This window comes from Xenopus laevis, chromosome 5S, assembly GCF_017654675.1.
Source record: "Xenopus laevis strain J_2021 chromosome 5S, Xenopus_laevis_v10.1, whole genome shotgun sequence".
Taxonomy (NCBI): Eukaryota; Metazoa; Chordata; class Amphibia; order Anura; family Pipidae; genus Xenopus; species Xenopus laevis.
In genome coordinates, this window is record NC_054380.1 from 49,941,319 (window position 1) to 49,955,425 (window position 14,107).

At 40.1% G+C, this 14,107-nt stretch overlaps 1 protein-coding gene across 3 annotated transcripts in view; it reads right to left on the reverse strand.

The window, feature by feature from the left end:
* lats1.S (large tumor suppressor kinase 1 S homeolog) overlaps nucleotides 1-14,107 on the reverse strand; it is a 59,241-nt gene that overhangs the window by 25,174 nt on the left and 19,960 nt on the right. For 2 of the 3 annotated variants that reach the window (NM_001094369.1, XM_018264504.2), the window contains 2 exon segments: nucleotides 5,391-6,868; nucleotides 8,020-8,164. In NM_001094369.1, the coding sequence (NP_001087838.1) occupies nucleotides 5,391-6,868; nucleotides 8,020-8,164 (1,623 nt within the window). 3 annotated transcript variants of the gene reach the window in all.

A 14,107-nucleotide genomic window follows, 5' to 3' on the forward strand; every position in this document is an offset into this window, starting at 1 on the left:
CTGGAACGTTTTTCTACCATGGAACAACTAAAAGTCCTGCCCTGGAACATTAGGAGAAGAGTATATTACAGTGGTGTGAAAAACTATTTGCCCCCTTCCTGATTTCTTATTCTTTTGCATGTTTGTCACACTTACATGTTTCTGCTCATCAAAAACCGTTAACTATTAGTCAAAGATAACATAATTGAACACAAAATGCAGTTTTTAAATGAAGGTTTACGTTATTAAGGGAGAAAAAAAACTCCAAATCTACATGGGCCTGTTTGAAAAAGTGGTTTATCACACCTGAGTTCAATTTCAAAGGTTATAAAGCCATTTCTAAAGCTTTGGGACTCCAGCGAACCACAGTGAGAGCCATTATCCACAAATGGCAAAAACATGGAACAGTGGTGAACCTTCCCAGGAGTGGCCGGCCGACCAAAATTACCCCAAGAGCGCAGAGACAACTCATCCGAGAGGCCACAAAAGACCCCAGGACAACAGCTAAAGAACTGCAGGCCTCACTTGCCTCAATTAAGGTCAGTGTTCACGACTCCACCATAAGAAAGAGACTGGGCAAAAACGGCCTGCATGGCAGATTTCCAAGGCGCAAACCACTTTTAAGCAAAAAGAACATTAAGGCTCGTCTCAATTTTGCTAAAAAACATCTCAATGATTGCCAAGACTTTTGGGAAAATACCTTGTGGACCGACGAGACAAAAGTTGAACTTTTTGGAAGGTGCGCGTCCCGTTACATCTGGCGTAAAAGTAACACAGCATTTCAGAAAAAGAACATCATACCAACAGTAAAATATGGTGGTGGTAGTGTGATGGTCTGGGGTTGTTTTGCTGCTTCAGGACCTGGAAGACTTGCTGTGATAGATGGAACCATGAATTCTACTGTCTACCAAAAAATCCTGAAGGAGAATGTCCGGCCATCTTTTCGTCAACTCAAGCTGAAGCGATCTTGGGTGCTGCAGCAGGACAATGACCCAAAACACACCAGCAAATCCACCTCTGAATGGCTGAAGAAAAACAAAATGAAGACTTTGGAGTGGCCTAGTCAAAGTCCTGACCTGAATCCTATTGAGATGTTGTGGCATGACCTTAAAAAGGCGGTTCATGCTAGAAAACCCTCAAATAAAGCTGAATTACAACAATTCTGCAAAGATGAGTGGGCCAAAATTCCTCCAGAGCGGTGTAAAAGACTCGTTGCAAGTTATCGCAAACGCTTGATTGCAGTTATTGCTGCTAAGGGTGGCCCAACCAGTTATTAGGTTCAGGGGGCAATTACTTTTTCACACAGGTTTGGATTTCTTTTCTCTTTTTATTCTCCCTAAATAATAAAAACCCTCATTTAAAAACTGCATTTTGTGTTTACTTGTGTTATCTTTGACTAATAGTTAAATGTGTTTGATGATCAGAAACATTTTGTGTGACAAACATGCAAAAGAATAAGAAATCAGGAAGGGGGCAAATAGTTTTTCACACCACTGTATGTTAAAGCTACAATTATGTAATAACCTAGATTATGATTGTAAGATAACTGCAAAATGATTGACAAAGTGCTATTATGCTGCATATTTTTTTGGGGGACTTTGGATAACTAAAGGGCAAAGTAGTACAATTATGGAGGGTTTAGATAAACTCAGGTCGCTGAAAACTCAAAATACAGGATAGAACTTTATATGCAGGATTCTGTGACCAAGAATCAACATGCAACAGTCAAACATGCAAAAAAGCCTTGCAAAAGCCTTATGCTACGTAATACCAATGTGTTGCTATTTACTTAATTATGTAGTGATGACCAAGGCCAGTGTCACACATAGCAAATTTCATCTGCTCATACAATGCAATCGTAGAAATCCACTCCTACGTAGTAGAGTCACTTCCTTGTTGTCCCGGGTTTAGGCACACGAGGCAGATTGATGCCAAAATGCAAACTCATAAGACAGACATAATATTTTTAACTATAATAATAATATTTTCCAAGATATGATAACCTAGGCAGAGTGAAGTTTCACATCCCTTATATTTGGCATAAATGGGTTATATTTTATGACAGATGTTCATTATAGTATTAGTTTAGTCAATATACCAACAGAGTTTATATAACAGAATGTGATAAGGAGCAGTGGGAACTTAACCCCCAAAGACATTATAAACAGTAAGAAGCAATGGGTCGTGTTGCTACTAGTGTCACTTCCAGCTGCACGTGAACCACTAGCTCAATCTCTCCCTCACAGGTTGGACAAGTGCAACAGCACCCCAAAGACTAATCAACAACTACAAAATCCATAAAACCTGCTGCCACCACTCTCAGGACCTTCAGATACCTCAATGTGTTAAACAAGTGCACACGGTTCCACAGCCACCAAAGGGTTAACTAGCACACAAACAGACCAGCATTTCCATTCAGCATGCAAAAGATTAAGGCACACAATAACACATTTTCAGGTTAAGGTTCTTTCACAGCATCAAAGAAAAGGCTTATTAAATTGTATATTTAATATTATAAAATATAGTGTATTATGAACAAAAATATGTTACAAAAAAAGGACATACATTAAAATATAACAAACAATTTATAAAATAAAAGGGAAAAATACCAACCACTTTCTGGACCTACCGGAATATAGTCTTTATTTGGTATCTCAGCACAGTAATCAACTATGTGCAACAAAAACATAAAATATACATTTAGAATGCCCTATCCCATAAAAACAAACACAGTACAGCGCTTAGAGAGGATCCTTAGGTGAATAAATGTAAATTATGTCTATAGGTGTTTAGTCCCCAATGGGTAAAACTACCATATCACGGTTTTAACAGCTGCAGCTGGTGTTGTGAAGTTATTAGTTGATATAGGGGTCATATTGGTCAGCATCATTATAAACCTTTAAGGGCTAGTTCCCAGGAGTACTGGCAAACTGGCATCAAAGTCAGTCTGTGATGCAGATATTAAAATATATTTTTAAAAAAAACCAAAGAGCTAACTATTAAAAACAGCTTGAAGGGGCATCAGGTAACTAGATGCTACCCACCTCCAATAGGGGTGCAAAGGGGCATGGAATAGCAGAACATAGCATAAGTTTATAACTTCCTTGGAGTCTGATTTTGGCAAAATTATCTAGTAGTCATCTCTTTGGTGGACTGCACTGGTATCATTAGGAGTGTCTGGTTGCAAGCTACCTCTACCTTTTTAGAACTGTCTTCATGGCAGAGGCTCCTAGCTGGAATGCCAGCATTTTTTAAGCAAATGTCAGCAGGTTTTGCAGAATAATGTGAAGCAAGAGTGATTGAAACTGATGTTTAGAGATTTGTCACTAACATGGGCGACAAGTCCTTGCCATTCACTTACCTTGTTATTAGCACAAGTAAATTACTTTACTCATGGTAATCTGGCTTTATTGCGAGAAAATGCCTGCTCTCGTATTTTGCCAAGATTGAGGAAAGTCGCCACAAGTAAAGTCATTTATTTTTGGCGAAAAACTGTGTAAATCTTTATATGTTCTCTAAGAGAACCAAGAACCTGAAGCCACACCTTCATACTTGGGCAAGGTTGTGGAATGTCTTGCCAGGTGATGTTGCGATGGCAAACTTTATGAATGCCTTTAATTGACTAGCTTTGAAGACTCTTGGACTAGCACAATATCCAGGACTGCAATAAACTCAAGAACCACTGCATGCAGTGGTGTATGTGAACATGTTTGGTTTATGGCCATTTAATCTTCACGTAAGAAAGCATTACAAATTGCATGAATGTTCGTAAATGAGAATTACAGGACTAGTACTTGGGGTAGCTTTGCCACTTGGAAAAATTAAGGAAAGAGCCTAAGAACTGCTCCCCCCCCCCCAATCTTGCTTCCTCTTCAGACTCTTTCCAATGGGAGTGGAGAGGTCACTAAACACAGTAGCCAAAAACTACTGCTCTGTTTCTCTGTGGGTCTACAATATTTTCCTTCATTTATTTATTTATTTATTTATTACTTTTTCTATTTAGGCCGTCTCCAATTCATGTTCATGAAAACTGGATGGTAAATTGAACCATATCAACCAAACAGCTACTAAACAAAAATCACAACCCCCCTCAAACAAAGACCAGAAACATTAAAGACCCGTTTTGTGTTCCAGTTTCAATAATGTGAAAAAAATTGCAGAGTGGTAAGAATTTTACTGATACTTTTGATTTTAACCTAGCAAAACTCCTACATTCAATTAAAGAGGTTGTTCACCATCAAAAAACTTTTTTCAGTTCTGTTGGTTTCAGCGTTTTCAATTACTTTCTATTTTCGACCATTTTTCTAATACTGAAGTGTAAAGTTTACATTTTCACCTTCTAAAGCAGCTCTGGGCAGAATTGATACATTTATCTTTTGGCCTGCTGAACAGAAAACCTGAACTTTATTAAAGGCAGCTGTAAGGCTAGTGACACCCGTGAAGATTCGGGGAGATTTTGTCACCCAGTGCTTCTTCTTCGGGCGACTAATCTCCCCGAAAAGCCTTAAAAAATAAAAGATGGAAAAGAATTGGGAAAAAAAAAAGTATTTGTTCATGGTGAACAATCTGAAAACAACTGAAATGAAAAAAGTGTTTGAAAGGTGAACAACGCCTTTCAAATAGTTTCAAGGCCACTTTTATCATGAATTAATTCACCTGTGACAGTTTTTGGAGTGTGGGACAAGAAAACAAAGTATCCGAAGGGAACCTATGCAAGCATGGGAAAGACAAATACTACTTGAAGATTGTGCCCTTGCTGGATTCAAACCTAGGACTGCAGCACAAATCTCTCTGGAAATATGTAACCCAAATAAGATTGCTTTAGGCAGATTAAATATGTTTTAATTTGTATGGAACAAGCCTCAGACTATAAATTTTCTTCAAAAAACTAAATATCTAACTTGAAACATGCTAGTTATACAGCAGAACAGTTTTATATTTTACCAGAATCCTTGCCATTTTAACAGTAGCACACAGATAAACTAAATTTTGGTTTGACACAGTCCACTGGAAATGTAAAATTAGGATTGTATACTTCTATTACTTGTGTGGCACCACCTGTATACAAAAGCAATATGTTTAAGCTCAACAACCTGCTACACAATTGTTTAGGATCATTTGGACGTGCAAGGCAATCAATAGCAGGAATTTTAATTGTCAGGCTCATATGCCTGACAATTACTCATATTGCTCATATGCAAAATGAAAGTGGTAAAAGAAGTGTGCACAGCTTGAGTTATGCACATCTGGCAACCCTAAACCATTGATATAGATGTCTGGAGACCAAGTAAAGCACAGGGATTTAGGCAGTTATTAGACATTAGCTAAAAACATATTTTTCCTAAAAGGAATTATTGTTGCAAACTAGCTCAAAATAACAAAAACACAAACAAAACAAAAGGAACGCTTACCCGCATCATCTCATTTTCTAGTTGCTTCTTTCGGTGTAAACGCTGATGGTGAGACTTCAGTATATTTTCCACATGCTGCTCCATGAAAAACTTGAATGCTTGTGGTGAATAACTCTGAATTTGTGACTCCCTTCTTTCTTCATCGCGCTTGTTCTTCCTAACTGGCACAGGAGATGTGGTTATTTGCTTCTTCTCAGTGATGCCTGTAGTAGCCTCTATATTTTTCTCCATTTCTTCTTGGGTGCTTGTGGATACACCTGCTGCATCCTCCTTGCTTGATTTTAATCCAGATTCATAAACAGTAGTGCTTTGCAGTAAATGTTTGGGATAGGGTGGCGGTGGTCCTTGGTAATTTGGTGCCTCTACATGTTGTGTTGAAGTGTTGTGTGGTACACCTTCCTGAAAAGGACCAGGCTGTACATTCTGTGTCATCCAAATAGGATGATTGGGTGCCAACGCAGTCTGAAGTTCAGGTTTTAAAACCCGAATACTCTTTACAGGCTGTTGAATAGGAGAAGGGGTGACTGCAGTCACAGTGGTGGCAGAAGTCTGTGCGTTATTAGAAAGCACCTGCCAGCTTGCCACAGGATTATTGAAAGAGTTGGACCTGACAGGAATATTAGATTGCCAAGGCAGCATTTCATGGTTACTCCCAGGAGCTGACTGTGTAGACGTTGCCTGAGGCCAGGAAGTTGGGTGACCTGGCAAGCTAATGTTGTACATCTCCAAGTTGTGACTGTTTCTATTTGATACAAGCATGGAGGGAGGCAGATTGGTATTGGTCCCGTAAGCATTAGATGACAAAGGTCCACCACCACTTTGCACCTGTAAAGCTGTATTGTGTGGACCATTAGGTATTGAGTAGGGTGGAGGGGGCTGCCGACCGCCTATATTTCCACCGCCCTGATTTGGTATGAATTCACTCGGTCCATTACCATTCTGCATCCCTGGCCTTCCAGAGTATCCAAATTTGGTGTTAGAGGTCTGCATGATTATTGGTTGCCTACCAACAGGAACGGAATTTATGACTCTCTGCCCCTGAGACTGTGCATTAACTGATGAAACTGGATATCCCTCTTGCCTGCTTCCAGATGGAACAGAATTCATTCGTGATATTAAGAATTCCATGTTGCCAGAATATCTCTTTGGCTGAGAACCAGGCTCCCAAGATGAAGGAGGGGGAGTTGTACCTTTTGGAGGAGGGGTTTGTCCTCTAGGAGGAGGGGGTGGTGGTGTTACACTCCTCATCTGAGGAGGAGGTGGTGGATTCACACGTTGTCCATTAACAGGAAGTACTTGGGCAAAGCCAGAATGGCCTGAACCTGACAAAGGTCTGCCCATTTCAGTTTGGGAATTGGAGTTCTCAGACATAGCATAGCCTACACTGTCAGACAAAGGCGATACGTGTCTTTGAGGGATCAAGGATTCTTTAGAACCCTTCCAGCTTTGTCTGCGATTCACAGGATTTTGCATGTTGCCTAAAAGAAAAAGAAAAAAAATTAACTTGTGCCTTCAATAACTTTTTTTGTAGTGGCACAGAGCATCAGACAACTTTAAGCCTAAGGATTTCAATATGTTACATAAAATAAATAATTAATTATTACATTAACGGGTTTTCAGAGTGAGTGATGGGTTTTTGGAGTGATGTCCATATGTGTTACATTGATGGAGAAGGGAAGATAATTCAAGATATTTCTATCTGATGACAAGGAGTACAAAATAATAGATACTGATTTAAACCTTTGCCTGACAAGCACCTACGCCGTACATGCTGCAGGCAGGGGCTTCACCTGCCAAGAATGTACTATGTACGTTCTTAGACAGATGTGCATCTGTGGCTTTGGCCGCCTCTGCAGAGAGAGGGCAGTAGTGACAGCCCCCTGGGAAATGAGACTGGGGGGGCTATCATGTTGGCCCTGCGACGCAATAGTCATAGAGCCGAACTCCAACAGCAGATGCGATCGGATCGCACGTCTGCTGTGCTGCCTGACTTCCTAGTTTCCCCAGCACTGCCCACGCACTTCCTGCTGCACAAGACTCTGCAGACACGGACCTTCAGGACCCCTCCAGTGATGCAATCATCCCTCCTGCTCGAACAATGGCATGGGGCCTTTATTTATACACACTTAATTACATTTACATACACATTTTAGTAAAGATTTCTTTACTATTTGAGAATATACAGGATTACGAAAATTAGCTCACCATTCATATCCTGGTCTGATTGCAATCTTGGAGTCAATTCTTTTTTTCCTTCATTGGCTTGGGGGCAACAATCAGATCATTCAGATAGATCAGGGGTCCCCAACCACCGGGCTGCCGATACTCCCGCACTGGGCCGCCGAGATCAGTGCGCAAAAACGTCGGCATGCCCAAATTTGCCACCGGTCCAAAAAAGGTTGGGGACCCCTGAGATAGATCACTGGACAGATATTGTCAGTCAGTCCAGAGCTTCCTATACATGGCTGTCAAGCTTTTGACTTGGTCTGGAGGGGCAGAGTGAGCAGCATTAATAGGCCTACATACAGTCAGATTTAGACTGGAGATACAGGGCGTCTGCTGATTAAGATAATGAAATTGTCATTCAACCATTTATTTTAATGTCAAAGACAGAGAAAATGGATTTTACCTGTAGGTTTTATGCTGGCATTGATGGTTCTTGAAGCAATGTGAGGTTCTTGGTACTGTTCAGGGTAGTTCATCCTGCTGATATATTCTATGGCTTCTTCAATGCTGCGGCTATTAGTTTGTTGAAGAGCTCGAATAACCATATCCTTATTGAAAAATATAACTGAATAAATTAAAATAAACACAACAGAGCATTTATACATAAAACAAATACATAATTGGGACTGGGGATTTCCCTGCCAGGTGAAACACTACACAGGGGTCCACTTAATAAAATAGACGAGGTTGGGCTTTCTTTATAAATGCAGACAGACTGTACAATGTAAGACAAGCCAGCTGATTAAAGGAACAGTAACACCAAACAAATTAAATTGTTTTAAAGGAATAACAATATAATGTAGTGGTGCCCTGTACTAGTAAAACGAGTGTGTTTGCTTCAGAAACAACTATAATGTACGTAAACAAGTTGTTGTGTAGCCATGTGGTCAGTCATTCAAGCACAGGATACACAATAGATAACGGATAAATTCTGAAGAATCCCATTGTATACTTCAGTGCTTATTTGTTATCTGCCGTGTATCCTTTGTCTTTTCTCATTTTTCAGCTTTGAATGTCTGCCCCATTGGCTACACAGCAGAACAGTAATTTATATTTTCATTGCTTTAATGGCTCATTTTTTGGTGCTACTATTCCTTTAACATGCATTTATCCAGTGACTGCAGCACTCTGATAATTGTAGTGATATTTCAGCGTTGTAATTTTATTTGCTCATTAGCTCAAGTAGACAAAAAAGTGGCAACGTTTCAAGCCGGCTTGATAAAGGGCCCTGAGAGGCCCGAAACATTGCCACTTTTTTGTCTACATGAGCTAATGCGCCAATAAAATTACAACGCTGAAATATCACTACAATTATCAGAGTGCTGCAGTCACTGGATAATGCATAGTATTCCCTTGACCTGTGGCAGGTTGGGCTAATCACTGCTGAGCACCTGATCCGAAAGGATTGTGCACAAGGTTTGAGCGCTCCATTTCTGTGTGGAATTACTGTTCCTTTAACAGTCCTGTCTTTTCTGGAAACCAAGACTTATGTAATATTGTTTAAAAAGTAACAGTCCAGAATTAAGCAAATGCTGCTTTCAATAGCAATCGTTTTTACAAATAACTTTAAAAGCAATGAAACATATTAGCAAATATATATATTGGAAAGTTGCTTAAAATCATGGTTTCTTTTATTCGATACATTTTTATTTTATTTTGGGGTTGACTTGCCCTTTAAATACACAGTATGTCACATTGATATAAGACCTGAGCATATCTATTGGACCTCAAAGTGGTGCTCAGACTGAACAAGCCCAACAACTACTGTCTTAAAGGAACACAACAAACTTGAATTGTATTACAGTAATTAAAAAATAATTTACTGTTGACCTGCACTGGTAAAACTAGTTTCCTGTACTTACTCATGGCAGTGGGCAATTAAAGGGTTAAACCCCCAGACGTAGGAAGGCACAGGATTAGAATAAAAGTAGAATAAACATTGGACTCACAGAGCCCTCTGGTTACGCAATTGGCACGCTGACCCCCAAAGCAAACAATCTCTGCTCACTCCCTTTTGAAGGGTTCCTACTATTTGGGGAGCGGCTCGACAACATTATATCCAAAGCTTCGGCAGGGAAGTCAGCCTTTCTGCCACAGGACAAAAGAGACCTTTCAGGAAAAATCCCATGCAAGTGGCCAAGCAATACAGGCCTGGGAAGCCCTTTTTCAGACAACCTTGGAGAGCAAGAGCCCAGGGACAACAGAAAAGGGATTTTAAATCCAAAAAGAAATCAGCATGAGGGTGCGCGAGCCCCCGTCTTGCCTTGGGGAGGGTTTAAGGAATTCAATATAGTGTGGGCTCAAAACATGTCAGACACATGGGTACTGATGATACTCAGCAAAGGCTACACATTAGACCTTCAGACTTACCCGACAAGTGTCTTCAGAAAAACCAAGGTCACCTGGAGCAGTGGCAATATTAAATAAAATCCTAGCAGACCTCTATGAAGTTCCCCAAAAAGAACACTTCAGGGGGCATCTACACGTTTTTATAAAAAGAAAGACGGATGGCACATTCAGAGTAGTACTAAACCTCAGACATCTAAACAAGTTTCTCAGAACAAAGAACTTCAAGATGGAAACTCTGAGATCCATAAGTCAATTCATAAGCCCTGGAGACTGGATGTTAAAGGAAAACTATATCCCCAAAATGAATACTTAAGCAACAGATAGTTTATATCCAATTGAATGACATATTAAAGAATCTTACCAAACTGGAATATATATCTACATAAATATTGCCCTTTTACATCTCTTGCCTTGAACCACCATTTCGTGACTCTATCTGTGCTGCCTCAGAGATCACCTGACCAGAAATACTACAATAATAACTGTAACAGGAAGAAGTGAGGAAGCAAAAGGCAGAACTCTGTCTGTTAATTGGCTCATGTGACCTTACATGTGGTTTGTATGTGTGCACAGTGAATCGTATGATCTCAGGGGGCGGCCCTTATTTTTTAAAATGGCAATTTTCTATTTATGATTACCCAATGGCACATACTACTAGAAAAGTATATTATTATGATAATGGTTCATTTACATGAAGCAGGGTTTTACACATGAGCTGTTTTACTCAGTATCTTTTAATAGAGACCTACATTGTTTGGGGGGTATAGTTTTCCTTTAAAGATGGACATTCAAGATGCATATCTACGCATCCCTGTCTTCACAAAAGTACTAGCCCCCATGATAGTCTTCTTAAGGCTGAAGGGAAATCTTCACATATCTCGATGATAGGCTAATGAAAGCACCCCTGGAGGAATGGGGACAGCTGATCAACTGGGAGAAATCCAAACTAGAGCCTACTCAATAAATACTTTTTCTAGGAGTGATAATCAACGCCAAGGAACTCCATGTCAGGCTCCCACAAGAAAGGATCTCAGACCTTATTTACCAAGTAGAAAACTTTTCCCACCACGACGGCCAAGATATGCCTACAAATCTTAGGGAAACTCAGGTCTACTATAGGCTCTGTAAAATGTGCCCAATTTCACGCAAGGCCTTCCCAGACAGAATTCCTCAATCAATGGGACCGGAACCACAAGAAAGACTCCTAATTCAGACTCCCTGTAACTCCAAACCTGTTACACCAGGAATCCTTCCTAAACCCAGACCCAGGAACGTGGGCCCTGACTGCCTGGAATCTGAAAGAATAAACCTGCAAGAAAAAGGTCTCTCTGACAGAGCAATAAAGACCTTAATAGCATTAAGGAAAATGTCCACCTCTACCAAATACAGTAAGATCTGGGAGAAATTCTCTCACTGTGGCCATGAAAAGTTTGGAATGGACTTTACCACTTCCAAAGTAACTATAGTGGAATTTCTTCAAATCATAGGCGGCGATTCATAGTCGCCCGAAGTTTCCTCATGAGGCAGCTTCGGGTGACTTTGGAAAAATGAACCGCTGCATGTGATTAGTGCCGACGTTTTTTCATTTTAGCCGACGCAGAGTGAGGGAAGGCGTTGGGGAGATTGGTTGCCGCAAAGGCGAGGCGATTATTCACCAGGCGACCAAATCTTCCCAAAACGCCCAGTGTGGCCTTACCCTAAAAGGTCAGGTGTCAGCAATCTTCGCTTACACAGATAAACAGTGGTCATCCTCCCCTCTTATAAAGAAATTCTTCAAGGCTCTAGTCAGAATTCACGCTCAAGAAAAAGACACAATTCCACCCTGGGACCTCTTCCTAGTGTTGGATGGATGCTCTGACTAAAGCACACTTCGAAACTACATAAGACATCCCTCAAGAATCTCACGATAAAAACCATATTCCTCCTGGCCATTTCTTCAGCAAGAAGAGTGGGAGAACTACATGCACTCTCAGCTAGGGAAAACAAGTTTTCTCCTTCAAGATAAAGTCATCCTAAAAACCCAGGACAATTTTGTTCCTAAAGTAGCTACAAAATTTCACATGTACCAGAACATAGTGCTCCTGACCTTAGACAACTTTTAAAATTAAGAAAATAGACTCCATCACCTTGATGTAGTAAGGTGCCTAACAACTTATCTACAAAGAGTGGCAAGCTACAGACAATCTGACAGCCTCCTCCTGCTACACGGAGGCCCAAGAAGAGGTGGCGGGTGCATACAAAAAAGTAATTTCTCAATGGATCAGAGACTGCATACAAATGGCTTACGCCTTCAGGCAGTACCTGGGCCGTCTTCTCTTAAAACACACTCCACCAGAGGGATAGTGGAATCTTGGGCCATCCATGCCCAAGTATCAGTAGACAACATATGTAGAGCAGACACCTAGAAATCTCTACATACCTTTACTAAACATTACTGTTTCGATGTTTATTCAAATGATTTAGGTGGATTTGGGTGCAGTGTCCTTTCAGCAGCATCAAAGTTTCACAGTATACCTTCAAAATTATAATATGCAGAGAGTAGCCTCATTAAACGTTAAAGGAATTGTACAGTGTAAAAATAAAAACTGGGCAAATAGATAGTCTGTGCAAAATAAAACATGTTTCTAATATAGTTAGTTAGCCAAAAATGTAATGTATAAAGGCTGGAGTGATTTGATGTATAACCAGTCAGTCTATACACTACTTCCTGCTTTTCAGCTCTCTTGGTTTACACTGACTGGTTACCCTGGTTACCAGGCAGTAACCAGTCAGAGACTTGAGGGGGGGCCACATGGGTCATTTCTGTTGCTTTTGAATCTGAGCTGAATGCTGAGGATCAATTGCAAACTCACTGAACAGAAATGTACCATGTGGCCCCCCTTCAAGTCGCTGACTAACTCAGAGTTATAGAGCTGAAAAGCAGGAAGTTGGATTCTGGCTGTTTTATTAGACATCTGTTCACTCCAGCCTTTATATATTACATATTTGGCTAACTAACTATATTAGAAACATTTTTTATTTTGCACAGCCTATCTATTTACACAGTTTTTATTTTCACACTGAACTATTCCTTTAAGGGCCTCAACACACCACGCAAAAGGTATTTAACCTAGAGAGGCCAAATGTCTTCAGGCAGACATTGTCTTCTTACAGGAGACACACTTCTCCCAATTAAAAACTAACACAATTTGTTCGAAACTCTATCCCCAGGTCTACTATGCTTCCGGATCTACAAAAAAGCAGGAGTGGCTATTATGTGTCATAAAAAAAATGACGGTCTCCCCAACAGAAATCATAGAGAGAGTCTTGATCATTAGGGGCACTCTAGGAGGGGTGGAAACTATCTTAGATAATGTCTATTGCAATACCAACCAAAGTCAATATCTTGACAAAGTTTTAAATAAATTGAATTTCCCAACAACTATACCGATGATTATAGCAGGTGATTTTAATATGGTCTGGTTAGCGATTAGGGACAGAACTACATACACAAATCAAGCAGACCAAAAGGCCAAACACTTTAGAAAACAGATGAGAGCCCAGAGGTTTTATGACCCCTGATTTATTCAACGGAAAAAACTTACACGTTTTACTCCCCCCCCCCCATATGAAACGCACACACGAATTGACTATATCTTCCTGAACCAAGCGGCTATGGGACACACACATATATAACAAATATACATCAGATAACATGGTCTGACCAAGCCCCCATTGAAATAGATATTCACCTCACCTAAGCCAAACCTAAGATGTACTCATGGAGACTAAATGAAACCTTACTAAGTAATGAACAGATAAAACTGCATATAGAAAACTCTCTCAAAGAATATTTTTCACTAAATAAAGGTTCTGTTCATCTACTGCAATGCTTTGGGAGGCACATAACAGTGATCCGGTAGCTCACACACTACTGGCTAAAAAATTGAGAAATCAACAACGGTGAACTGGAACATACAATTTAGAAACAAACACGGTGAACTGGAACATACAACAGAACTGATAACTGAGGCTTTTTATCAATATTACAAATCATTATATAATCTAGATCCCCACTCAAGAAAGAATCCATCTCAATTCAGGGAAAGATTTAAAGCAAGAATAAATAATTGGCTACCTAAAATACGTTACCCAACTTACAG